At 40.9% G+C, this 27,934-nt stretch overlaps 1 protein-coding gene across 4 annotated transcripts in view; it reads right to left on the bottom strand.

Moving 5' to 3' along the window:
* Positions 1-27,934, bottom strand: part of cadm4 (cell adhesion molecule 4) — a 154,873-nt gene that overhangs the window by 119,359 nt on the left and 7,580 nt on the right. Inside the window, exon 1 of one of the 4 annotated variants that reach the window (XM_078252467.1) lies at positions 13,937-14,038. The exons of the other annotated variants lie outside the window; for them this stretch is intronic. Coding sequence (XP_078108593.1) covers positions 13,937-13,994 — 58 coding nt within the window. The 5' untranslated portion in view covers positions 13,995-14,038. Of the gene's footprint in view, positions 1-13,936; positions 14,039-27,934 lie in introns of those variants that run through there. 4 annotated transcript variants of the gene reach the window in all.

Below are 27,934 nucleotides of genomic sequence, written 5' to 3'. Positions count from 1 at the left end.
TTATATTTATCTATCTTTCGCTCAGAAACAAACAAAAAAGACAAATGGTACTGACTGAATATACTAAAGCTGAATGGGTACAAACAGGCCCTCAAACACACAAGCACAAACACACATTAACCAAAGGCACGCAACAACAAAACAAATCCAAGGGGAAGGAACACAGAGTGAGAAGGAAAATACAGGAACTGAGAAAAGTGGCAAAGAAACGAAAAAAGCTGAGAGTGGAGAAGATAGTAGGGCTAAGGGCACAAGCCAGATTGACACTGAAAAATTAATGCACAATTGCAAAGAGGGGTGTGTGTGTGTGTGTGTGTGTGTGTGTGTGTGTGTGTGTGTGTGTGTAAAACTGAGATGGAAAGAGAATGTGTGAGTGACACAAGGACAGAGGAAAAGAATATATAACACTGACAGATTTAAGGTTATGGTCTATGCACTCCTTCTCAAACACACACACACCTTCACTTTCTGCCACTCGCTTTCCCTCTCATTTCCCCTTTCCGCTCGGAATCCTCTTCCCCCTTCTCTCTGCCTCTCCCGCTCTTTCTCCATGCATGTGTGTGGTGATTCGGCTATTTGTCTTCTGTATGTCACATACAGGCATGCGCATGCACGCACACACACACACACACACACACACACACACACACACACACACACGCACACCCTCAAACGACATTTCATCTTCGTAGATCTGATTGTGTCAATTTGTCTCAGTGTCATGCCACTCTCCAATTTGCCATCTGCCTGACAGGATCTTATTGATTGGCCCACACACTTGTCATTCTTCCAGTCTCTCACCCTCCTGTCCAATCTCCACATCTTCATATGAGAATAGTTTTCAGACACCCTCTGCTTCCACCTCCATATATCCCTGCCTCCATTCTCTCATTATCACACCTCCTCCAACACTTATATCTTTCTATCTCTCCACCCTTCTCAGCACCATTCCCACATCCCACTTTTTCCTTTCATTTCACTCCCCGAGCTTTATAGCGCACACAAATCAGGGCGATGGGCTTTTATGCTGTGATCAGTAACCCAAATGGAAACGCAGGCATAATAGTGATTACCTGTCATAGCCTGGCTTAGCTTATAAGCAGTGCAGGAGCATCCATCGCCGACTTGAAACGGCAGACTAACAGTCTTAACAGCCTCTGTAATTCAGCAGAGATTCCCGGCAGTCAGAAACTGTGTTGCTCTCTCATGCGGCTTTCAATGCCCAAAGAAAACTTTGGAGTCATTGAGAAGTGACTAACTACAAAGGAAGACCACACCAAAAAACGAAAAGTCAACTTTCTCAACCATTTTTCTTATTACCTTTGACCCACCTGCTCTGTCATTCAGTGTGGTGCAGTTTTTCTGTAACTGTATCTGTGTGATTCAAAGTCTCCGAGGAATACACTAAATTTGGAACTCCATCAAATGTTCTGCTAAAAGACAGACAGACGGACGGACGGACAGACAGACAGACAGACAGACAGACAATCTTGTCAATTTGCAGCTGCAATCCATGTAAATGCAGCATGTTCTTTTTATTGAGCAGGAAAAAGCTTCCTTTTTCAATTGTTCATTTCAGGCAATGACTTTGATAACTGCAGCAAATTTACAGATAAGTACTGGGAAACAATGTGCTCAGCAGGAAACCAATACAATTTATTTGTTCAGACAGACTGGTACAAAGACCATATCGACTGTCGTTTCTTTAAAATAAAAAAATAGTTTGTCTTTACTTGTATCACTGAAGAACTGTGGTAGTTTAGAGAAGGAAATGCTGATGCAATAGTTAGAGAGGCTTTACCTTCAACAGCAGGTCCACAGGTTCAGTCCCCACAACACCTAAAGGTGTCGATTAACTGTCATGTGTCTTATGGATGTGTTTCTCAAGCAAGAATCTGACTTGCTCACTTTAATCTACTGATGGAGAATGCATGAAAAATGTAGGAAAAGCTCTGTTGTTTACATGAAATAGAAATGTGATCCAGAAAGTAAGGCATAAGGCATACATTGATGTATTGCCTTCCTTTCCTATTGACCAGTGTTGTTAAATTTGTGGAAATACTTTAATTGTGTAAATATCATCATCATTTCATCTTGGTTAGATTTTGTTGTCATTTAGTATGCTCTACCAAGTTCAGTAGTGCTTTTGTCATTTGGCTTTTGCGGCCTATTATGTTTAAAGAGTGTTGTTTTATAAGCCTCTTGCCTTTTATATTTTCTTTTTCTATTAATGTTACCTCCACAATCCTTTTACAGCTTTGTTCCCTGTGCTTTGTCATATTTATTTGCTGAAATAAAGCCTATCACGCTGAAGCTATTTCCAGGAATACTGGGTTTTACAGGCCAAAAAATGCCATGATGCATGCCAAAAAATGCCATGATGCATGCCCGCACGCATTCTTTTACTCTGACTGCAGCTGCCATAAAAGCACAATGTAACCACACAGAAGAGACGTGCAGGAGAAGACATGTCATCATGATCAACCAGAGCCGGGTGAGACGTGCAGGAGAAAAGTGATGTAGGCCCACATGAGACTGTCAAGGCAGTGGAGTCAGATGAATGCAAGCTCTGTCTGCAGTCAGAGCTCAGGAGCTGTCTGGGGACTCCTCAGACTCAGACCGACAAACCAACAGACCAATCAGTGTTTTCTCTGCCTATAGAACAACAGCTCATCATCCTCTCTGACAAACCCTGTTGTTTCCATTCCCCTAGTCTATATCCACGAAGTTCCACTTCCGGGATTGCTCCGTTGCCGCCGGAAATTCCGTTGGATTTTACTCTATTCGACCGGATGTCCGTTACCTTACGCTTTCTTTGTGTTGGAATTTTAAACTCCGGTGGATTTATGAGGACTATGGTTAACTGCTACTCAGATCTCTGCAGGGTAAATCCAGACAGCTAACTAGACTATCTGTCCAATCTGAGTTTTCTGTTGCACGACTAAATCAACTTTTGAACATACACGTTCCACCAAAACAAGTTCCTTCCCGAGGCTATTTTGCAGCGGCACCGTGGCACTGGCTGGTGCTTAGTGCCACCCATGACGATTGTGATTGGTTTAAAGAAATGCCAATAAACCAGAGCACTTTTTTCTCCCATCCCAGAATGTGTGGACTAGCCAGACCCTCCTCCGCGGCACTGTGGAGAAAGGTCTGGCAAAGCGAGACTACCATTTCCCAGACACACAAGGAGTAGTGTGTAGTACTATATTTATTTCAACTGAATTGTTTTAATGCAAGAATAATTACCACTGGGCCAGTAGATAAAGCTTGCAAACACACTTCCTGCACTAATGCACCTTTCCCCTCCTCAGGTTATTACAAGATTAGTAATAAGGCAAGTTGTCTATTTAACACAGGCTAGAAGATCAATGAACATTCTTTGATCCAAATTGCAAACATTAGTAGTATGTTTGATTTATTTGTACAAGTTCTGTGTTAGTGGTGAATGAAGGCATAACTTAATTCAGTATGTAAGCCATGTCCAGGTTCCAGTTTAAACTAAAAGTCTTCCTCATCCCATCTTGTTGGTGTGAAGAAATGTTTTGTTTATTTTTTGTCCGATGGAGCTCCGTCTGCAGAATCTGCACTTCATTTTATTATCTAAAAGCTGACATACTCTCCTTCTACATCTTCTTTTAGAGTAACTGCTCAATAAGTGATGCTGCAGTTTTTTTTGTTTTTTTTTTAAAAGGTGGAACAAACAAGACCTTTGCTGATCAATAAAATCAAATCAACATATATTTCTGCAGGGGTTCCAGAGGGTTGATCAATACTGACGTCTCAACACTTATTTTGTCTAGTAGTGAGTTGTGTGGTTTTCAAAATCCATTTTCACGGTTTTCGAGTTAAAAAACTAATCTCCCCATTTGTAGTTTTGATCACTACACAAACATTTCCTATGTTTCAATCTCTCTTTTTTTTTTTTAACTCGGGTCTTCTGAGATTTTTCAGACAATCTTTTCTGGCTTATCCTTGAGTATGCTGGGCATAATGGGAAAGACTGATTTCGGAGAGAAAAAGACAGCTGTGCATCGCTGCGCCGATCCGTCAGCTGCACTTGGTGAACAGCATTTGATTTGAAGAGCAGTAAGTGAGATAATCACACATCCTTCTGCAAAATGGAGTGTTTAAAAAAAAGAAAAAAGAAAAAAAAGAAACTTCAAACATTCACAGGGGTGTTGAGGTCAGCGAAGGGGGGCTTTAATATGAAAAAGGGAGGCTGCAGGAGAGTGGGTGGGAAATAAAAGATTAAGTTCATCGTATAATCAATCATACGTGTTCCCTACCATTAATCAGCTCTTCTCCACTCCTCAAGTGCCTCATTTTCCCCTTCCAAATTCATTTCACAAGCTTCGTTGTGCATAAGCTACGCTGCTTTTTGATTCTCACAGATCAAGCCTTTTCGTTATATTATATGATCTGCTATATTTGATCACATCTCATAAAAGTGAGAGCAAAAACTAACAATCGCCATTTCTCCCCCTGCTGCTGCCAAATCGGATCAGCTGCAATAACAGGAATTTTAAATCAAAGTCATCCTACAGAATATGGATATATGTATACACTTGGCAATGGTCAAAGCCAGTTAGCTCAAGTAACTCTCTCTGAGCACAGCGACTACACCTGAGATAGCTGACTTTGAACTGAACGTCATCTTTTTGCCAGCAGCTGCTATTTATAAATCACATTTGCATGAATGTCCAGAAGCACCCTCACCCTATGCATAATGAATAGGCTCCCTCACTCTAACCTATAATAGCACCTTACCAGTACCAGACAGGAAGACTCAATGGACAATCTGGAGAGTTAAGACATCTTCAGTTATACCAAGAAATAACACCCACAACTACAGATGAAAATACTAGAAATCCTCACTTGCTTTACTTTTTTGCCTACAAGTTATCAATATTAAAATCTAAAAATCCATTAAAAGAAATCATCTCCTTGGGACCCTTGAACCTCCCTGGTGTCCAATCTGCTGCTTCTTGTTCCCCACAAGATAAACAGGACTTGGTTTGGATAAAAATGGCTTTGAGCTGTTTGCAGCAGATTTCATCTCACTGTTGCCCAAGGCAGGGCAGATAATCAATATTATCAAGGTGTATCTTCCAATGGATCACATCGGACGTCTTTCCAATAAAAGGGCAGAAATGAAATGTGCCTTTCTGCTGTGAGGAAGTGATGAGAATCACAGTGGTCACTACTGTGGCTTTTCAGCGGTTTGGACTTTAACTAGGTTTTTTTTGTGACTATATTCCCGAAGTTAATATTAAATTCTAAGGACTATTCTTTACTGTATTTTGTTTGCTCTAGTTCTACCTTGTTTTGCATTTTCCTAGATTAAACAGTACTGTAATTATGTTTTTATGAATTTCACTCTAAACCAAAATTATGCAATGCAGTTTGATCTAACTCTACCCTCAGGCCAAATCATATTTCACATTTCACACAATAAAAAAGGAGGAATTATCACTTAAGATTTGAATGCTTCATTCGTAGGGTTGGGCATCGTTTGGAGTTTTTCCGATAGCGGTGCTAAAACGATACTTTTAAAACGGTGCCGGTGCCTGAATGGTGCCTGAACCGATACTTTTAAAAAGATTATAGGAACACAAAACGACAGTCGACGACATTAAAGAACGGCTTGTTTAAGGCCACAAGGTCAAAATGTAATGATTTATTAAAAATAATTAACAATAACTTATAACAATAACTTATTTCACCAGTAAATTCCTGTTAAATGACAAAAACAACCACTGGATGGGAAAAGGGTATTTTACAATAACTTAATGCAGCACGAGGCTGGCGAGGCGAGTTTCAAGTGAACGCAACGTCTGTGTTGTTTATCCAACAATGGCAGTTAATACAGACTGTAGGACGTCCCAGTGTTGGAATCCTCTACAGGGAAATACAGACAAACTTTTACACCGTTTAGATGTCAGCATTTTAATGTAATCTTTTAATGTAATCTAATACAGCACCCGGTACCCAACCCTATTCATTCGTGCCCTGAAAAGTAACACTAAAAGGGCTTTGATTGCTGCCTGTAATCATTCCCAAGTTTTCCTTCTTTCCGAACACACATCACACTTGCAGGCTTCTGATGAAACAGCAGGCTTTCTAATTTGGCATGTAATGTGCCAGCAGGTGGCAAATTAGTCTCAAAGCCTGGGATTGCAGCTCCACCAGCATGGCCACCCACTCTAAAAGAATGACCATCTTTGATGTACGCAGCCAGAGGCCTTGCCATTGACCTGTGTGGGTTGGCCAAGATTGGCTGGCTCTTGATGGGAGCTGCATTTGATTACAGCAGAGCCACTAAATGGGTGCGGCTCCAAATTGCCTTATCTACCACTTTTATCATTGCCCAACCATCCTTATCCCCCTCTTCTCACCTCCCACAGGGCTCTGCAGTGATGTCAAAGAGCCTAGCCAATCGGGAGAATTCTGGATTTATATGTGTGAGTGTTTGAATGTGTGCGCACACACACACACACACACACACACGCTTCTGTTCATCACTGAGCTCGGTTTTCAGGGCACTGCTGGAGACATAAGTCGTCTCAGAGGACACTGATTGGCTCAACAGGGGACGATGAGCTTGAGGTAGATGAGGTGGAAATGAACTAAACCTGACCTCCCTTGCAAGTACACACACACACACACACTTTTTCATGTAAGCACCGACACATAACCACTTGTACACATAAAAGCTTATTGGATATGCTTTGATACAACATTTCATTTGCACTTAAATTAAATGCACACAGACCCATTTCATCTGTACATAAATGTATCCCACAGCTTGACGACACCATACGATGGCTCATCACTCTCTTTGTTTGTATTCCCTCCGGTGTATGTCTGTGTGATGTTCTTCCATTCTATTCTTAATTTTCTACATCCCACTGTGTACATGCATAGCAGCAGGTTCACGTTTCTGTATTTCTGTATCCCAGCGGTTTCATATATGCGTTTCTGAGAGATTTCCATGTCCCACTCTGTGTGTGCCCATTTTTATGCATCTGCGTTTGGCTTCAGATAGTGGTGTGCTTTGATGTTTATGTATGTACGAGTTTGAAGATATGTGAAATATAATTTCTACCTAGGTTTGGGGGTATTGTAATGTGTCCTTTCTCCCATGAGTGAGAGTGTGCGCACGTGCGTGCGTGCGTCTTTCTGAACCCCTCACGAGTCTACATGCTTATGACAGATTATTTTTAGCACACTCTGGCTTTCCAAATACTGGGACGTTATGTGTATCATTTACATCACCAAGACTTAAATCCTGCCAGCACAAAATAAATGTGGGTACCTTGCCCACGCTATTCTGGTGTGCCTGCACAAAACACATCTGCACAATGTGTAATGAAAGACATACAGTACAATGCTTTGACAATGTGGTTATGGCACGTTACACTTAAAGATTATTTTCGCCCTTTCTGTAATAACTCATGATAAACGTAGAGCCAGTGTATGAGTTCAATACTTGGTTTACCCTGCGTGCACTTTTTATACTTGACGCAATCATAGATCAAAGATTTTTTTTTTCACCAAGTGTGAAAGTCTGGAAGGGATTTTAGTTTTGTCTCCCCTCTAGTTACTCCAATGGCAGAATTATTTCCCCCCCCTCAGCAATGCAGGAAATCCTTGCGGCTATCTATCTGCCAGGAGACACATGAACTGTAGAAAAACACAGATATGGTGTTTGTGAGGTTTCTGAAGGGATGTATTGAAGACTGGCCATCTCTGTCAGTTACTTTGTATACCTGCAAAAAAAGTTTGGATTTCATACTGTCTTCAATAGCGTTTCAGCAGAGACTATAGCAAATATAATAGTAGGACATTTGCCAGCATCATATTTTTGGATCGCCACAGATTTCTTGGGAAAAGAGTTGGCGAGGTCTTGACACGGACACTGTGCAGCAGTTTGTGTTGGCCAAATTTCAACGCATTTCACTAGTCAGACAAAACCTTTTGCCATGCTGACTAAACTAAGCTTGTTTTATAGCTTGTTAATAGTTTTATTGATAGAACCAACACTGACCAATCGATCACCGACTGAACTGCTGTTATACTGACTCAACATGTCTGTGCGGCTACACTGCACATTAAACGAGGTGGGGTAAGAATCGATACAGCATAGTATCGCGATATTTTCCGTGGCGATTCTGTATCGATACACCAAGTATCGACCTTTTATTATTATAAATTGCAAATGAGAATTTTGCTTTTTGTTACTAAAATAAATAAAAAAAATTTTAGTCCACTACGTGGTGCCCTTGAGTTTTTTTTTCTGGTAAAGTCAGCAGGGGTGACTGTCAGTAATAAATTGCAATATATTGCAGAATATCGCTATATGTTTAAAATCACAATAATATCGTATCGTTACATAAGTATCGTGATAATATCGTATCGTGGGGCCTGTGGTGATTCCCACACCTATACATTAAGTCTTCCAGTGTAATGTTAACCCATCCATCGTGTTTGGGTGGACGTACCAGGTTTAAATCATGGCATGAGCATTCTTCAGTATTGCCATGCTTGCCTGGCCAACTTTGTTTCAAGTGTGACAGTAACCAATAATTCATGCTGACCCCTGCATTGCACAGCAAGCTGATTCAGGGCTATCTCCAAGTTGTTTGCTACTATACTGTGTAATGTCTGTTATTACAGTCTCCATGTCACCCAGTGACATCAATTATGTCAATAAGAAGCCTCCTCTGCCAACATTTCACATACATTATGGAGTGTTGACACATCAGTTTTCATCGTACTGTGACTGTAGCAGGAGGTGCGCTGCTCACTGCACAGAGGGGGATTAAAGTAAAGTAAAGTGTATTTAGCATACAGTAGCACCTTTCACAGAGCAAAGAGTCACAAAGTGCTTCACAAGAGTAACATTGCTAAAATAAATAAGACCATAAAAACAGTAAAAAGAAAAGCTACAAAATGAACTTAATGCAGCTTATGTGAGCTCAAGGATCAGTGTTGCCGACTTCACCACATTCAGTTCTTTTTTACTTGCATTGAGAAACAAGCATTATCTTCCTGCAAAATGCAGACATTTTAATAAATGGTCACTAACTGAAGGGAATCTACTGAATGGCTATTTTCGTCCATGGAGAAACAGATCACTGCCAGCAAGAAAAGGCGGACCAAAGAGGACTAAATCTTCAAAGAGAAGAGAAGACAAGGCACTTAAACGTTTTTTACAAAAAGAAAATAAATATATGCCCACGATACAAAATGATGAAACATGTTTTTTAACATTTCTTGCTTCTTCTTCAGCCAGCTGTTTTATATAAGAAGTATATGAGAAGTTTCTTAAAGGCAGATTGCCACAATGCATATTCAAGAGGGCTGAAACTAATTACAATTCCCTTCATCGATTAATTATTGGTTATTTTCCGGATTCATTTTATACTTATTTGGTCTACAAAATGTCAGAAAATAGTGACAAATAGCCTTTTCAATTTACCAGAGCCTGAGGTGACATATTCATGCTTGTGCTTATTTCATCCGACCAATAGTAAGCAAAACAATAAATATTCACATATTAGAAGCTGGAACCAGTGATTTTTTTTATATTTCTGCCTAACAAAGTACTTAAATTACTTATCAAAATAGCAGCCAATACTTTTTCTGTCGATCAAATAATTGCTTAATGGACTAAGTGTTTCAGTATTCATAATTAAAACCCTCATTTTGCAGTTCCACTATTTCACTTCTCTGTCGAGAGTGGAAAGATTATCAGCGAGAGAGCTGACCCTGTGAGCGGAGAAAGGATAAACCACCCATGCCCTCTTTCGCTATCAATCCCTATGGCCACCAGCCCTTTACAGCCCATCATCCCTCTTAAACTACTGGTCACACTGAAGCAGAGAGAGGCAGAGGAGTGATAAAGTGAGCAGGCGTGGAGTTGAGGTGAAGGTGAAGAGTCAGCTGAGGTGAGGTGAAAGAAAAGGTCAGGGCAGCGGGGAAAAAATGAATAGGGGTGACATGAAAAATGCAGGTAGGAAAACCAACATGAAATGCAAGTCCTTGAGAGGATGAAAAAAGGTACCGCTGAAAACGGTGCCACTGTATGGAGAAAGGGTTGAAAAATGATGGGGGAGAGAATGATGCGCGCCCTGCGGGCTTAGAAAGACAGAGAAGAGAAACGGCGTCAAGCCCTGAAGGAGAGAGCAATTAGATTTATCTGCTCATTAACAGAAGGGATAATTGACTACAAGAGTCTGCAGCGATACACTAGGAGACAGGGGGAGAAGGAGAAAATGAGCCAGGGAGATAAATGAGAGCAGGTGGAAGGAGAAATGACAGGAGGCAGGCAGGGAGGGATTGGGAAGAAAAGGGAACAAGGCGGGGGAAATAAACAAGGGAAAAGTGAAAAATGAAAAGATTGGGGAGAAAGGAGAGAGAAGGATGGAGGGGGGAGGAAATCAGCCCACAGAGAACACTGAGGGAAAAAAAGGATTAGTGAGTGGAGAGGAAGAGTAGGAGGGGAGGCATGAGGAGTAAATAAGGATACATGTACAGTGTGGTGTTTGTGCAAGTGTGTGCATGTTTGTGTGTGTGTGTGTGTGTGTGTGTTTGTGTGTGTGTGCGCACACATCTTTTATGTTTCTAGGTATTTGACATGTTCTTACACAACCACGTATGTTTGCGTCACAGGATACAGTATGTCTAAATGATAGAGGAGACTGGTTTTACAGGACTGATAAGATGCACTTACCTTCTGTGGAACTGCCAGAGTCACCTCAAAAGGCACTTGTAAATGAACACTGTGAATCAGATACATCGATGTCCCACATCAAAAATCATATACTACTTATTTTCTATAAAAAAAAAAAAAAAATTGTTTTGAAGGAGGTGTAATTGCTGCATGGATTACATTCACTGGCATTTTTTTCTAATCCAGGAAGTGTGACGATGGTTGGGTGTACAGAGTGGCGGCGGAAACTGAGAATTGCATCCTGCATCCCAACAGTTATTCTGCTAAGGCTACTAAAACTCTTGGTTGGGAAACAAATTATGGTTTAAATATGGCGAAGTGAAATGTGCTAATGCACATTAGTTCTCTATGGACAATATTTTTAGGAGACATGGATGAATCATGATAATTATCTCAGCCTATCCATCTATTTATTTATATTCAACTATCAATCAATCCATCCATCCATCTGTTTGTCTCTGCAGATAGACAACCCTCCAAAAATCGACAACACCCCTCAGCCACCCGTCTTCTACCTAAAGCTCTGTGGGATCTAGGATTTAAGAGACAAAAGCTTTGAATATTTGACTCTGTGATGCAGCAGCTTGACTGAGTCAGACAGGCAAGTGTTCCTGGGATGGATAGACACAAGTTAACGCGTGACGTACCATTAATGCAACATCACATCTTTGATCCTTCAGAGGTGAACTTGATCAAAACAAAGTAGGAGGTAGACACGGGGAGAGAGAGAAAGGGAAAGGAAACGTACCGAGAACATGAGAGAAAGCCGTTCTTTGTCACCTCCTTCATCAGCCGTTATTTTTTTTTCTGATGATGACTCAATAAATCTCTAAGTAAAGCAGCCATTGCCCTCAGTTGCATCATGGATACAGCAAAGATGAGAAAGAAATAAAAAAAACACGTGGGGGGAGAAGGTGAGAGTAGGCGAAGAAAACTCTTGACTCCTCACCACTCCTAAACTTGCACAATTTCATTTTTTCATTTTTACCTCCCCTCTTGTTGTATTCACCTTCTCGCTTTCTCTTACTTCTCATCCCTCAGGCTCTAAAACTGTGTTGATCTACTCTCTAGTCTAGTATTCGTATGTTCATTCATTCTGAATAAAAAAAAAAAAAAATGGGGTTGCATCATTCTACTGCAGAAACAGTGGGTTGTGATGCCAGTGTTACATGGATTGGATTGATTCCACTAATGCAATTATGCATGCTGGTAATCAAGTGTTATTTATGGAGTTTTCATCATGAGAATATTCTAGCATTTAATTAAATAAATTTATATATTGTATTATATTGTTTGAGCCAAACATAAATGCAGCTTAAAAAGTCTCATACATTAAAGTATTGTCGATGTTTTGGTTTATATTTGAGTTTTTCTCTCACATTTTATTAAATCTTCTTCTTTAATGTCTGTTTAATGCAATATCATTCACTCCCATTCATATTCAAACAGCACAGAAAACAACTCTGGAAACATCTTAGTCAGTCTGCACAGATAATTTATCAGGGAACAAGAAACCATCAATCATGCTTTGCAGAGCTGTATAAAGTATGAAAACTTTCACAATTTGAAAATCAATTTCACTGAGTTTCTTATTAATGTGAGCATTCATGTGAAGTAAAATAAAGAAAACTGCAAACAAAGTCTCCTACTTTCTCCTTTCTCTTTTTGATTCTGCCTTTGATGCCGCATTTCTGCATTTCCCCACTTCTTCCAGCACTGCTGCAGTTTAAGGATTTTACGAGAAGTGTGATTGTGAAAGTGGAAGTGAGGTTTAGCTCCAGACAGTTGGCCTGCTCTCAGCCTGCAAAACTGTGAAACTGCCTGACAACGTAGCGCTCCATCCAAACAGAGGCGCACACCACAGACGTGCATGCACAAACACATACATGTACAGTATACCTCCATGCTTGACAGAAAGAGGAAATGGCTTTTCTCCATTTGGAGAGCCACAAACAAGAAGTGCTGCCGGCCCATTTGAGATAGCAGCCCTCTTAAAGAGCCCCTCTGTCTATGAATATGGAGATGAGGATTTAAGAGAGAGGGGGAGGAGGAAATGGGGTAAAATGGAGGGAGGGAGAGATCAGAGAGTGAAAAAGAGGGGGCAAGAGAGATGTGTCTCTGAGGTGCTTTTCCTGCCTGCCCTGTGGCCCTTGGCTGGATTCACACACTGGATTTAAAGTGTATGTGTGTGTTTGTGTAGTGTATATGTGGTGCAAATGAGAGGGTCTATGTAGACACAAACCCAGAGGCGACAGGTCTAAGAGTAATCATCACAGACATGCCTATAGTCATGGGACACACCAACACTCGCACACCGTAATCAGCTCCCCTCTTCTCATCCGTTTTCTCTTTCACACAATCCCCCCCCATCTTCTCCACTCTGTTAAACACAACTGCAATCACACACTCACATACAGTGCACATACAGCTATGCATCAGCTGAGTGCACAGCGCCCCACTTCTCCACCTGGCTCCTTTTCATCTTTCCCTTCATTCACTCCCGAGCCAGCGTTTGTTACACCTTAGATAAGCCTATATGGTTTCCTTTCCCACCTGCGTTCATTTATATGCAGCTCTCAAGCAAAACAAACAGCCGTCCGTGTAAAGCAGATAGCATCTCTGTATCCATCCAGCAGCCACTACACAGCACATGAATTATGGATTGGTGTAAGTGTGAGAGGAGGTCAGACAGGAACGACAAAGGGCAATCCCTCAGGCCCTGTAAGATGATTGACGACAGTGTCATAACATTTAATTATCTTCATTGTCATTGTTGGCTCTGTGGTAATGATAGAAACACCACTGTCAACATGTGAGAGAAAACAAGCTTCATACATTGGGGCTAACCCATAATAAAATTACATGCGTACATGCTTTGAGTTACATCATTGTCATCATCACAGGTGCCCACAGCACTGTCGCCGTCATTGCCATTACTGTAACTGATCGTTATTGCAACCATACTGAGGCTTTTAATCGTTCATCATCATGACTTTAATTGTAACTTTCACCATTAAACCAATTATCATATGCATCATGGGGAAATGTTTTCGTCATTGCCATAAAGACATTCATCTGCTGACAAGACATAAACACCCACTTTGTCTTTCAAGTCTGCCTTTTAACAATATTCATATGTGTGTTGTTATTGGTTGCTGCAAATGTTCTTCCTAGAAGCCGATCAGATCCTTTCCTTACCTGATTTCAATGAAAGTGATAAAAGGAAAAATTGCAATCCAAAATTCAGCAAAAGCATCTGCGAGTCTTGAGCAGTTTGAATTAGATAAATCCAGTGGGCATCTTTCAAAGTTACAGTCTTTTAAGTATAAAATTCAGCAGCCTGGTGGCCTATGGGTTTAAGGCGCTGACCATGAAGTGCAACATCCCTTTATTTTACTTTCGATACATGTTGTTCTCATATCTCTCTCCTCTGTCAACTCTCTAATAAGGGCTTCAAATGACCACACAAAAAAGAAATTCCCTCTTACTATCCCTACACTTCAGCTCAGCAAGGAAAGACTGTCTGGGGAAACACAAAGAAAGAATTTCACACTACAAAGACTGACTTGGAAGATAGCCACTTGATCTGTCCATCTCAGACTGCTAAAAGCATATTACTGTAGATTCAGTTGAACTTTAGAATTCTTCTTTGCACAGAAATAGGACTGTGGATTTAGCCCCGCTTTTTTTAGACTGTAATCGCAATTAGGAAGGGAACCTTTTTGAGCCAGTACGAACAGGAGGAATGGTTACAACTCTTGCAATGTACATATGGGCATGGGAGTATTATGCAACATAGGCTTGAAAAACGATGCACATATCCTTTAACATACATCATATTTTTCAAGTTTAACATAAAATATAAAATCAAGGATGAAATGATTAGTTGATTGGCGGATCACCGACACGAATCACAAAAATATTTTGATATAAACATTTAAATTATCTATCAAGCACAAATGCCAAACATTTGAAGGTTCCAACTTTTCAAATGTGAGCTGCTTTGCTCCATTTTATGTAACTGGAAACTGATCTTTGGTCTTGAATAAGAGAAATTTGAAGACCTCAGGCTCAGGGAAATTGTGATTCTATTGTTTACACGTATTTACATGTTATAGATTAAACAAGAAAATAATCTACCGATCAATCAATCGTAAAAATAAATGTTAGTTCTAGTCCTATATGAAATCTCATAATAATCAATTTTGGTAGAAAAGAAATGTCATCACTACATATAAGCTGAAGGAGTACTGTAACCTTTTATTTCCTTTCTCAGTTTTCTGCAGGTGAAAAAAAAAAAAGGCACTGCATGTTCCACTACTGCTCAGTATGACAGAGCCCAAAGAGCATACTGACTTCTTAGACACACAATTATGTGGAACAGCCGAAAACATAACAATAATTAGTAGGTCCGGCAGAACAGGGGCTCCAACTTCAACAACAGTGCAGTTCAGGGACAGTTCAGGTTCAATTAGGAACTCTAATGGTGTTAATGTGAAGGCATGACTATACCCTGTGATATACCTCTCAGCTCTCACCTAATGCATGCTGGGAAAAGCTCCAGCCCTCCTGTGACCCTGCACAGGATAAGCGGGTATATTGGATGGATGGATAATTAGCAGAACTGACAGCAATGGCAACCATGACACTGTGATCACATTCATCATCTCCATTACTGTAATCATAATTCCAACCATCATAATGATAATCAGCATTACACCGGTATATTCATCCCCCTCCCATGAGGATGGTATCTTACATTATTACCTCCACCACCATCATCATCATCATCATCACAATGCCAACCGTCGTCACCGCTGCGGCCGCCGGCAGCTTCATCATCCTCCTCCTCCTCGGTGGTTACACAGACCTTGTCAGGTCTCATTTCTTAACAGCGGCACCATATAATGAGAGCCATAACCATTATTGTCCAAAGGTCTTCTGTTCCAATCCTTTACTTTAGCAAATGACTTTCCCTTGCCCTGGCTCTCTTGTCGTCTCTATTTCCCATTCCCCTGGTCTAATTACACACTGTTTGTTTGGCCTCCTGGCTGCCCCCTAATGCAGAGGAGAGAGGCGTCATTAAAATGATTTACAAATGTAATCCCCCCCCCCCCCCAAACCCTCTTTTTCTCTCTCTTTCTCACCCTCCCTTTAAATTCCTTCCCCTTGGCAGCCCCCAAATATAACTCACCCTAATATCACCGGCGGGATTAAAATCCGTTTCGATTAATCCCTTTTGCTCGCTGCCTCTCTCTTTTCATGCTTTCTCTCTTACTGCCCTTTCCACCTCGGCAACTTTCTCCAGCATCGTCCCCCATAACTCCCAACTTTGTTGGTTCACATTGTTTTTATGAGCTGTCATTCGGCCTCCTTCATTCTTTGCTTTCCTTTCCTCCTCACCCTTGCTCCATCTCTCTCTCTCCTTTTCAGACACAGAAACATTATTCCTCTCTGTAATTATGTTATGCTTAGAAACTGCAATCTCTGGTGCCTGACTCAAAAGTTATCTCCTTCCATTTACTCTGCTTCAAATACAAAAGAAGTGAGGCAGATAGTTTCCTTCCTCTTCTTAATCTGCCATCACAGCTTCCAAACGCTTGGACTTTGACCTCCTGGAACAAGCACACATACACAATAGGGCTGCATAATATATCGTTTTTTTTATCGTTATCGCAATATCAACTGCCACAATCAACACATCGCGAAAGGCTGCAACATAATCACGAAAGACACTCAGACTTTTTGTGTTAGTTGAAAGAACTGCTCGTGCAGCCCTTATACACACCAGTCCACCCTTTAAAATTTAAATATAAAATGTATATAACAAACAGACACAAACAGTAGGATTAAAAACAGATTCAATTAATCCCTTATTCCCTCTGCCTCCTACTCAGCGGTGCTCCCTTTCTTGCACACTTTCCACATCACTAACTTGCTCATTTTATCCCTCAGCCCCTATCTTCTCAGGTTAAAATGGGTTTTTGTATGTGTGTGTGTGTGTGTGTGTGTGTGTGTGTGTGTGTGTGTGTGTGTGTGTGTGGGCAGGTAAATAATTTTGTATTCAGTTCACTGGCACCATGTTATCTCTCTTACCTGATTTTCCCACACCTCCACTCTCTGCTTTTAATTAACACTTTTTATTTCACAGTTCTCCCTGCTAATCTCTCCATCAGAGGCCTATAGCACTAGTGGCTGAGCTTTCACTCCCACCGTGGGCTCTTTGTACTCTTTCAAAACAGAAATGGCAACAAACAAGTCTAAGCACGCACACACAGATAAATCCCACACACACACACACACACACACACACACACACACACACACACACACACACACACACACACACACACACACACACACACACACACACACACACACACACACACACACACACACACACACCTCTTGAAACACATTAATACTTTCAAATGAAAAAGCAAAAGTAAAGATGCACAGGCGAAAGATAACTGTCATCTGATTTATAGTGAGAAATATACTCTTTTTCTCCCTTTGTGCTGTTTAAGGTAGTGAACAATGCTGCTTTATTAACAGTTTTGGCTGATAACTGATGCGTTTCAACTTCAAATAAAGTGGATCTTTTCTACACAGCCAAGCTAAATCTTTGCTGACTGAGATCCATACTGATTAGTCGCTACTTCACCGAGATAAGGAAGCGATTTGTGTGTTTGTGTCTTTTAGAGGAGCGAGCCTGCATGTCAATAAATATGCAGACACTTAGCCTACCTGTGAATGTGTATATGGTCTTGCAATCAAAATGGGTTGGTTTAAAGGGGCCGGTATACAAGAGGTCACTCCCTCAGAACTGCTTGTCAGATAGCTTCAGAAACAACCTTCCCCAATACCTTCCCAGTGTTGGATAAGGAAGACTGTGTCTGACCAATTCTGTAACTCTCGAAACAGACAATACAACATTCACACCCACTCCACTCAGTGACTGGCCAACTGTGCAGAGGTGATAAAGTACGCTGAGTTCTCTCTCTAGCTCTATTTTCTTAATTTGGTACTAAATCCTTTTAGGTCTACATAATGATTTGTGCAAGCAGATGTGTTACTGTAACATACAGCATGTTCAAATTGTGCTGTAATAACATGCAAGAGATTATATAGTACTATGAGGTGCACATGCGCCATGAATAGGCTGTTAAGGTTCACAACATATTAACGTGCAATGGATGTGTGTAATTACAAAAATGACTGCTATGGAGCTGTCAGAAGATGTTGCCAATGCCAAGTTAGGACAAAACAAATCTGGTTTATGTCCAAATAAGGTCAAACAGGGATTTGTTGACATCCATTTTTGGATAATTGTGCAAACAGGCATCACACGTGTGCCCCCAAAATTAGACAATGACTTGAGATGAATTTGACAGAACAATGCATACACAGGGGTTAATACACATGCATATTTCTGCTTTTGTGCATATTTAAACTTTTAGTTTCAGCATCGACTATAAACACCTGCAGGCCAGATTCAGCCAGGCTCACACTTCAGGGAACTAAGCTCGGTGAACTGCTCTCAGGTGTGCTTGACAAATTCTGTTATTAAGCCTGAGGTTTGACTACTCTGCAGTATTCTTCGTTTCTGTTGTTGGTGCTTTATAAGGGCTATTGTTGACTATTTGTTTTTACAATATCAGTTATTTTGCTTTTATTGCTGCAGTGATTTGTATAGGATGGGCATTTTCTTCTTCTGTTGTCTTTGAAGTGCAGTGTATATGTTGTATTGTTCCGGTTACTGGACGGTTTTCCAATCAAATTCCAGAGAGCTTTTCTGTGCCAGAATGTAATAAAAGTGTCTGCTGGTTAAATTAATCTTTTACAAATTATTAAATGGTGACTGAGGGAGGCCAATGATGATGTCACCACATTTGGCATCTTTTCAGAGAGAAATAAAGCAAAAAGAATAATCATTTTTGGGTAAGGCGTTTTCGTCCCATGGCTAGTTAGAAACTCTAATCTTGCTGTGTAGTGCATAAATGCATATACACAATATAATGCCGTTAGGAAAAGTTATCAGGCACAAGTCATTTCTGTTCAAAGGAAATATTAGATGTGTAATTATAAAAATAAATAAAAAATAACATTGTTGCACCAATATCACGACAAAAGTAGGCTACATGTCTCTGACCTGCATCTCCATTCTAAGTTTATGTAAATCATGTGTTGTTCTGATGCTACAAAGGCACTAAAGGCTACGTACTAAGAATGCTGTTGATCATGAAATAAATTATAGCCAGACTGGTGCTGGATTTTTTAGGCCAATATCAGTATTTGAGATTATCTTTTTTTGTATCTGATAATGATAAATTGTCCTATAATCATTTTCTTACTTAAACACCTAACATAAAGAAACATTTTTGATAGGAATCCCTTAACTTTGTTAAAGTGGAACTGTTTCTAAATGACCTCAAACATATCTTCGGTATTTCTAATTTTTTGTTAAACATTGTCCAATAAGCTATCTGCCAATATATTGTTATGGCCATTTTATCAGTCTAACATTTGTGCAGACATGTTTTTCAATGTGTAGGTCTAAGTGTTGGCATGTGCCATAACAACTCATGACTTAAAACTGAACTGTCATTAGCATTACTTAAAAAAGAAATCCTAAATCCTCATTGTTTTATGAGTAGAGGAGAAAATAAGAGTAGATGGGGAAAAATGGAAAGAAAAGTTGGCAGTGATAACCCGGGCTGAACTAACACCATGCAGATGAGGTTCTGTGACTGCATTGCTCTGTCATCTGTCTTTGAGATGTCTTTATTGCAGTGAATTACATTATACCGCTGTGCTATGTTTACACAGGGGAGATACATCACATAATTGAACGAGTGTCACACTGGGATCCAGACAATTGTTAAATGTAAATATAGCATCGCCAAAGTGGCTCTGAAACCCATGTTGCATTCATAACGGTGAATAGCTCTATATTTGAGTGCAGCTGTTAAGCAGAGCTGATTTCCTAGAACTCTCCTTAACACTAATAGCTAGAAGAAAGAAAAAAAAGTTCTATCACAGGTGCTCTGATATGATGTTGCGGAGTAAGCAGCGATGCAGAGAAAATCAGCGCTACCTTTGAGTCAAGACATCAGGTGTGTAATGCTATCACATACTCTCCCTCTCAGTCCTGCCTTTTAACACACTGTTCTGAAAGACAGTCCACTCTTTCCAATCATGCATTTATTGTCCTGTAATGAATACATTTCCCATAAAGGCACTGTGGGAAAAGGGGAGAGAGGGAAGAAGAGAGAAAAACAAAGACCCAGAGCAGAGAGGGGTAAATGAGGATAAAAGTGGAACGAACGACGCACACTAGCGAGAGTGATTGGGGGGAGCGCGGGGAGGGCTTAAGGTTGAGCAGGCAAGAGGGTTTTGGCCAAGCTCTTTGTTTTTTACAACACCTTCATATTTCACTCCCATGTTTTCAGTTTAGTATAAAAGGAGTTTCATCAGACTTTGGTTTGTACTTGCCATTGCAAATCAGCATTCAGTTTGCTGCTTGCTGTGTGTGCCCGTTTTCTGGCCCATTAAATAACCCTCATTAAAAGGGCAGCAGCAACTAATAATAATGTCCGAGCTGCACCAAGTGTGTCCCTGTGCCCTGTCCCCTTCTCTCCTTGTTTTCTTCCCCTTCAACCTGATTATTGATTTCAGCCCCTCCATTCCATAACTCTTTATTAATAACACAAAACAATAACGACAGTGTCATAACCCCAAGTATCGCACAAGCAATTAATAACATTAATTTAAAGGTGGTGGATGTGTTGTTTCGTTGCTCTATACAGAATGGCACGGTATACGCCTGACCTTAACTTTTTTCCTCCCCTCTCCTCTTTCCCTCCATAAATCTCTGCCAACTCACACTTCTGAAAGAAGGTGCAGAGTGAGAGACAGAAAGAGAGGAGCAGAGGTTTGAGCCAAGTACAAAAGAATGGGATCTGATACTGAGACTGAGCAAAAGTGGTGATGATGGAGAGTAAGGGAGGCCAAAAGGAAAAAGATACAGGGGGAGAGATCAGCGTAGGAGAAACTGCCAAAAGGCAAGCCATGGCGGCAGATTCAGAAGTGGACGAGTTGGGAAGAGAGGGAGACAGGGGAGGTGGCAGAGAGAAATACGGATATGCTGAGGGAAAAAGAAATGAATAAAAGATGGAGGGAGACAAGATAGGATCGAAAGGTAGCTGAGGTGAGTAAGAGAGAGCTGCTGGAACTATTAGATTCTCAGTAGGCAGTCGCTTCCTCTCTCTCTACCTCTGCTGTAGTTATCAAGTCTAGCTTTGTGCGATGCTGTTAATGTGACTACTAAACTGTCACAGTGCGACATGTGTGCGAGTCCAAGTGGGTGCTCCCTCATCTATCTGTATTTGTGTGCATTGTGCGGGTATATGTACAGAACTCCATCTGTTGGCTTGAATCTCTACATGGGAGGGAACACATAATAAACTTTTCAGAACTGTGTATGTGTGGGTGGGTGTATGGCAGATTATCACCAACTACAAGTATGTGAAAGTATGTTTGATCCATTGACAGCACAATGTGATATCATGACTTTGCGTAAACATACACGCCACTTTCCTAAAGCCAAGTGGCGTGTTATCTGTACGCATGTTGAGCTATCCGCGTGTATGTCTACTGCCTTCTGCTGTATACAGCGTAGATATACATGCCACTTTCTAAAGCCACGTGGTGTGTTATCGCGAGGCTACGGTTGGTATAAACGTCACACGTGGGGGAAAAGAAAAAACGGTTGGGATTGAGAAAGAAGAACTGGGTTGGGTTTAGGAATAGAAAAACGGGGTTGGATTTAGGAGAAGAAAAACTGGGTTGGGTTTAGGAAAATAAAAACGTGGTAAGAAAACAACACACACAGAAAACGAAGGAAACATCACACGCGGGACACGATACCCGCTCTCCTGAGTGAAAGTCCTGCGTTTTACCCATCCACCACCTCGACCAACATCTCTACACAGATTTTCGCCCTTTCATACTACTCGCTACGGCGTCAATTCACACGCAAACGCAAGGTAATGTAAGTCAATGGAGGCCAAACAGCGTTGATAAACACGCTGAAAAGCGAGTGTGCGTCTTCATAACACGCCAATAACGGCATACCAATTGGCGTGTCATACATACGCCACTTCATGAGATCAGTCTGGACAGCAACAGATTGTCTGGATCATACAGAAACATTTGCATTGCTTTACTTGAATACATTTCAGCTAAAACCTGCAGAATGGCTGTATGATATATTCTTTGACACTTGGGTAGGAAAACAACACTTGTGCAACACAGACAGGCTACCTGTTACGGCTGAGATGGAGCACAATTGTCAGCTGTCTGGCTTTTTTTTTTTATTTTGTATTTTTGGTAAGCCTGGTGTAACCCACTGACTATCAAGTTTGTGAACGTGCCCAAGACGGCCAAATATCAGAATCAGTAACACATTTGTGTCCTAGCTCAGTAATATCTGCAACCAGGGACTGGTACTTCCAGTTGATAGTTCTAGTTTATTACAACTTGGGTGTTATTTTTGTAGCTTCTGCAATCATTTTTATTGGTTATGATAATACTGTATTCGCCAAAGTAAGCAGCAAGAAACACAAACAGCCAGATGGTAAACGAACCAACTGTTAGAGCCAGATAACCTAAACCACTTATTTCAACTTAAAGCGAGTGCACCCTTCATTGAACTACTATGTGCATGTACCTGTGCATATACATACATACATACATACATACATGTATCTGACTGCGCTTCTTTTTTTGCCCATTTGGACTTCATAGCGAGGGCGCCTTGTTCCCCAATCTCAACAATTAACTTGTACAATTTTATTATCATAAACAATAAAAATGATGGTCAAGACTACATCAATAAGATCCAAGTTGTAATTAACCAGAATTATCCTTTATTCATGTTTAGGTCAAAATCACAGCCCATCTCTAAAGATTAAAACCTGCCTTTGATCTTCATTTGCAAAAACATCATCATTCAGCACGGTCATGAATTCATAGTTGATGTTTGTAGACTTGACTCGTTTGATCATAAGGTGATAACAAGCAGTCATAGTGTTCAGAATATATTCAACTCACTGCGTTAATACTGGCAGTAACAACATCAGGCGAGGTGTTGGTTATATCAGCCTCACACATAAACCCACACATGCAAAAAGAAAAGGACAACAGATGCATTCTTGGCAAATGACGCACTATTTAGTGCGATTGTGCTGTTGGTCCTCTAGTGTGGATGGATGACCAAATCGTGCAGCAGTGCCAGTGACGGTCAAGAGTGTGTGTGTGTGTGTGTGTGTGTGTGTGTGTGTTTGTTTACAGAATATAACTATCTATGCGTGTATGCTGTGGGCTGAAATGAAGGTGGGATGTTATCATCTCCCACTGCCTTCCTCCCTCCATCTATCCCACCTCTCTGTCCTCTCAGTCGCAGTTCCATGTAAGTTGGTTACAGCCACAGCCACATCATTTTCATGAGGGTCGGATGGCAGCATTTTGCTCCACTACACCCCCCCTCCCTCTCTCCCTCTATCCATCCACCACCCCTGGCCATTCTCAGCACTTCACAACTGGATGAGCAAAGCGACAGCGGCTACCTACCTGGCTCTGTGATTGACTGCAGTGCTGCTGAGCGCGCCTCACTGTATCTGTGCCGTGTTTATTGCTTCTTTCACCTTCGCCATAATTGAGTCCCTTCCCCATGCGAAATATGCACCGTCAGGCGGGCGGATGTGTGTGTGTGGAAGGAATCTGTCAGGGGTATGTGTATGTGTGGAAGCTGGGAGTTGACTGACAGGCTACATAACTCAATTCAGCAATTCTGAGGGTACCGGATGGCTGTTTTTTGTGTGTGTGTGTGTGTGTGTGTGTGTGTGTGTGTGTGTGTGTGTGTGTGTGTGTGTGTGTCTGACAGACATTGTCCCCTGTATATATGTGGAAGCATATATGTGGGCTTCTATTTGGCTGTGTGGAATTTCACAGATAAGAACCTGGCATATCTCTAAAATGAAGGTGTGTTTAGGTTGGAAAAAAAGTGCTTGAACAAAAAATATATTTCCAAGAGCATGCTTGCTTATGCACAATTTAGACTCAGGCTGAGCCAGTCAGGAGTGTGTTTGGCATGACAAAAACGCCAGGACAATGATGCATGTGTATGTGCCTGTATGTGTGAGAAGAATACTACTCAGCCCCTTTAAACACACACCTACACAGCAGCATACACAACCGTAAAATGGCCAGTAGAGATGAATCATGATATATAATGGCCAGAGAGGTTAAGATAGAGAGATGGAAACAGTAGAGTAGGAAAGAGGAGAGTGATAAAGTGTGTGTTTGTTTGTGAGTGATGGCCTGATCAACAGATTGGTAGGAAGTAGAGGGAATTAAATATGAAGGAGCTAAACTCTTTGCTTTGCTGCAAATAATAGAAAAACGTAGTTGTGCACAGTCTTCAGGAGGAATAAAAGTAGTGACGGGGAGGGAGAGGAGATATAGGGTTAGTAAAGAACAGCAAGAGCAAGAGAAGATGGGTGAGAGATGAATGTAGATGGTTGGGGGGACTGCACGGTCCCTGAAGTGCACGTACGGTGGAAATAAGCCTCCACCTTCAGAATATTGCAGTGCAGCACATAAGTAAAATGCACAGTTCAGCAAGCCCAAAGCAAGACAGACAAGGAGAGAAGGTAAATCTGGAGGTACGGTAAAAAGGGGGGGAGGCAATTGTCTATAAAAAAGAAAACAGAAAGTTAAAAGTAAAAGGAAGGAAGTGAAAGTGTAACTTATTCTGAGAAACAAGAACAGCGGCGGGAGAAGAAGCAGGGAGAAAACAAATATAATATTGGAAATGAATCGATGCTGCGTGTGTAAATGGAAGGAGAGTGCTGAAAATAAAGAGTCAGACAGAAGGGAAAAAAACATTTCATCTATGCAAATGAGAAAGGGGAAAGCAGAAGCACAGGCGTTCAAGCTGGCCACCTGGGCCCTGTCAATCCTCCCTCTCTCTTCTTCTCCCTTCCTCTCACGGTCTACCTCTCCACACCTGGCCCTGGCATCACCACTATAGCCTGCGGCTACAGTATAACAGGTAGCTTAGGAAGAGGAGGAGGGAAAGGGGTGCAAGCAGCAGGGAGGCAGGAGAGACTGTTAGCCAAAAGGTCCATCAAATCCTGCATCCTGGCAACGAAAAGTCCCCCCTCCCCTTCACCAAAATATGTCTTTTCAACTTTCAACTATCTCAGTAACAGTTGGAGCAGACTCATGCGGACACATGCACCTATTGGGCACATAAGTGGAGGTTACCACTTACGGAGGCATGGGCATTTAAGTACCAACACGATTAGATGTAGAAAGACAGGCCCACAGTGAGGGGGGTATAAGAGGGATAAAAAAAGCTTATTGAGTGATCATGGTGAGTACAAACAAAAAGACGCTAAGTCACCACCCAGGCCCTTTAACCTTCTTCACACTGTAGGAATTAAGGGTCAGAGAGGAGGGAGGGGTTGAGAGAAAGAGGGGGGGGGAGAAAAAGGTATAAAAAAAAGGCAGGGAGAGGAGAACCAGTACAGTGATCAAGAGTGTAAACAGGTTTTCTTTGAGAACAAAATAGGTGCAACATGGATAAAAAAAAAAAAAAAAAAAATTAAAACGAGAAAAAAAAAAAAGAGTCTGAAAACACTGTCTGTCTGCATTTGTGAATATGTTTGTGTACTTGAAACACAATCCTGGGGAAGCTCATAAAAAAAACGAGGCCAGAGAGGGTCCATGGCATTTAAAAAAGGCACAGAGCATCAAGTCACAACACGCTGCAGTAAATAAGTTTGGAAACTCCAAAAGGTCTCAGTCTCCCAAATGCAGTGCAATGTTTGTTTTTTTATGCATATGCAAATATGTGTGTGTGTGTGTGTGTGTGTGTGTGTGTGTGTGTGTGTGTGTGTGTGTGTGTGTGTGTGCCAGAGCCAAACTGCCAACCTGCCTGTCTGCTTTGCTACAGATTTGTGCACACTTCTGTAACACGGCCAAAGATTTATACGTAAGTCATCATTTGGGATCAACCTGCTTTTTAATTACCTATGGTTTATGTTTGTTTTTAATTTTCCCCATAAGCTCATAAATCACTTTTCCCCACAGCACAACTCAAATCCATCTCCATGGTTAATAAGCATCAGATATAATTGCATATAAAAGAGCGTGCTGTCACAAACCTCCACCCCCCCACCACCAATGCGCACATGGTTTTGATTAAATTGTTTTAGAAGCATAGGAAAAATATGTGTGATATATGATAAATATATGATAGTTATGATATAATGAATCTATACTACTAATCGAATTAGGATTTTAAGTTTATGATTTTGTACCTAAATTAAGGATGTTTTGCTACTGTTTAACTTAACAAAATAGCAGTTGACAGAATTAAATCAAAGTCTTCAAGAGAGGCTGCCTGGGTAGCTCACCTGGTAGAGTGCGCACCCATATATGGAGGTTTACTCCTCAACGCAGCAGTCACGGGTTCGACTCTGACCCGCGGCCCTTTGCTGCATGTCATTCCCCCTTTCATGTCTTCAACTGTCCTATAAAAATAAAGGCCAAAAAAAAAGTCTCCTTTTTCTACAACAAATTACATTCATAAGTACCACTTTTATTCAAGTTAATGCTAAAATAATGAGAAAGTCATCATTATTAAGTGTAATATTGGTACCACAATGTTTTCTTAGTTAATTAACCTTTTAATTATCCAGAGTAAAATGTATCCAAGAAAGTTGTCAAAAATGTTTAATTATGCTTTGTCCCACATTTGGCGGCGTTATCTAACCAACAGTGACACATGAACCAGATATGGGCAACACCTCCGCCGTTATCTTAGTTGATCAAATCCTGACATTGATAAATTCTGGTCATTTTGCAGACTCACCACTTCCTCATACAATCTTCTTTCAGATTGTTGAGCCTTCATCTTTGTTGGCAGCTTCAATTTCCTGCCTTACAAAGCATGCATCAAGTGTTTGCTTCATAGTGCCTTGACATAACCACAGATTCATGCAATTTAAGTCTACACTAATGGTATGCAAGACTCAGAGCAATGTATTGCACTTGTAATCACATCCGTCGTTTTATATTTTTCTAATACTGAATAAAAGAAGAAACATTTTTACATGAAATACATATTTAATTTATTTTAATGACAGGAAAAGCATTTAAAAAAAATGTAAACTCCTGGCCACACAATTAATCAAAATCTTATCGAAATCACAATATGGACTAGTGCAATATCCAAATCACAGGGGGGCGCAATATTGGTTAAAGGCAAAATATGTGTCAAAACATTCTGAATTAAGTATTGTGGTGCTGCAGCGACGTCTCCGCCTACAAATCTTATCCTACAGACTAAAGAAAAAAAATCAAAATTGTTCAGTACAGATCCTTCGCAATTTTTTATATTTTTCAATGAATATGAGAATAAGAATACAAAAATAGTCATTCCATACAATATCATGAATCATATCGCAATCACAATATCAGTCAAAATATTTGCAATTATGATGAATTGTGATATTTCCTCATATCGTGCAGCCCTAGTATCATGGGTGATTTTGGGTCAGATATACAGGAAAATGCAGGCTCAGTGACTAAAACAGCAGACAGAGTTGCTCGGATAAATGGGAGGACAGATGGCAGCCATCTTGGCCCCTGGGAAACAAGAAAAACAATCAAGAATGAAAGAAAATCCCCCACAGCTTTCTTTTTTAGTTGCTTTTGCAATAAAGTATGTTATTGTATATGCAGTCAAGAGGCAAAAGTGCCGTGCTGTGTGTACTCTGCGGCTCTCCAAACTGTAGGATCTATATTGCAGACACAAAAACCAATTGCTGTCCATGGCTACAGAGTCCACAAAATCAAAAAAATAACATTGGTACCGACCACAGAACCCCACTGGCCTCTGCAAGCTGCTTCACAGCTCAGTTCACCAGTATGGCCCAGCGGGTGGCAGTTGCTATGAACCACTGTTTCTCCGCAACTGCACCCAATGCCCAAGGCTTGTGTCAAACTTATTCAATATCACAGAGTGTACTGCTGTTCCACTCCTCTACTGCAACGGCCAGGAAGGAGAGACACGGCCCTTCTGCAGTCCGTGATAACATTATTCAGCCGACAGATGGACACGGA

This window comes from Sander vitreus, chromosome 6, assembly GCF_031162955.1.
Source record: "Sander vitreus isolate 19-12246 chromosome 6, sanVit1, whole genome shotgun sequence".
NCBI lineage: Eukaryota > Metazoa > Chordata > Actinopteri > Perciformes > Percidae > Sander > Sander vitreus.
Note: the sequence above shows the minus strand (reverse complement) of the source record. Positions and strands in the feature narration are given on the sequence as shown.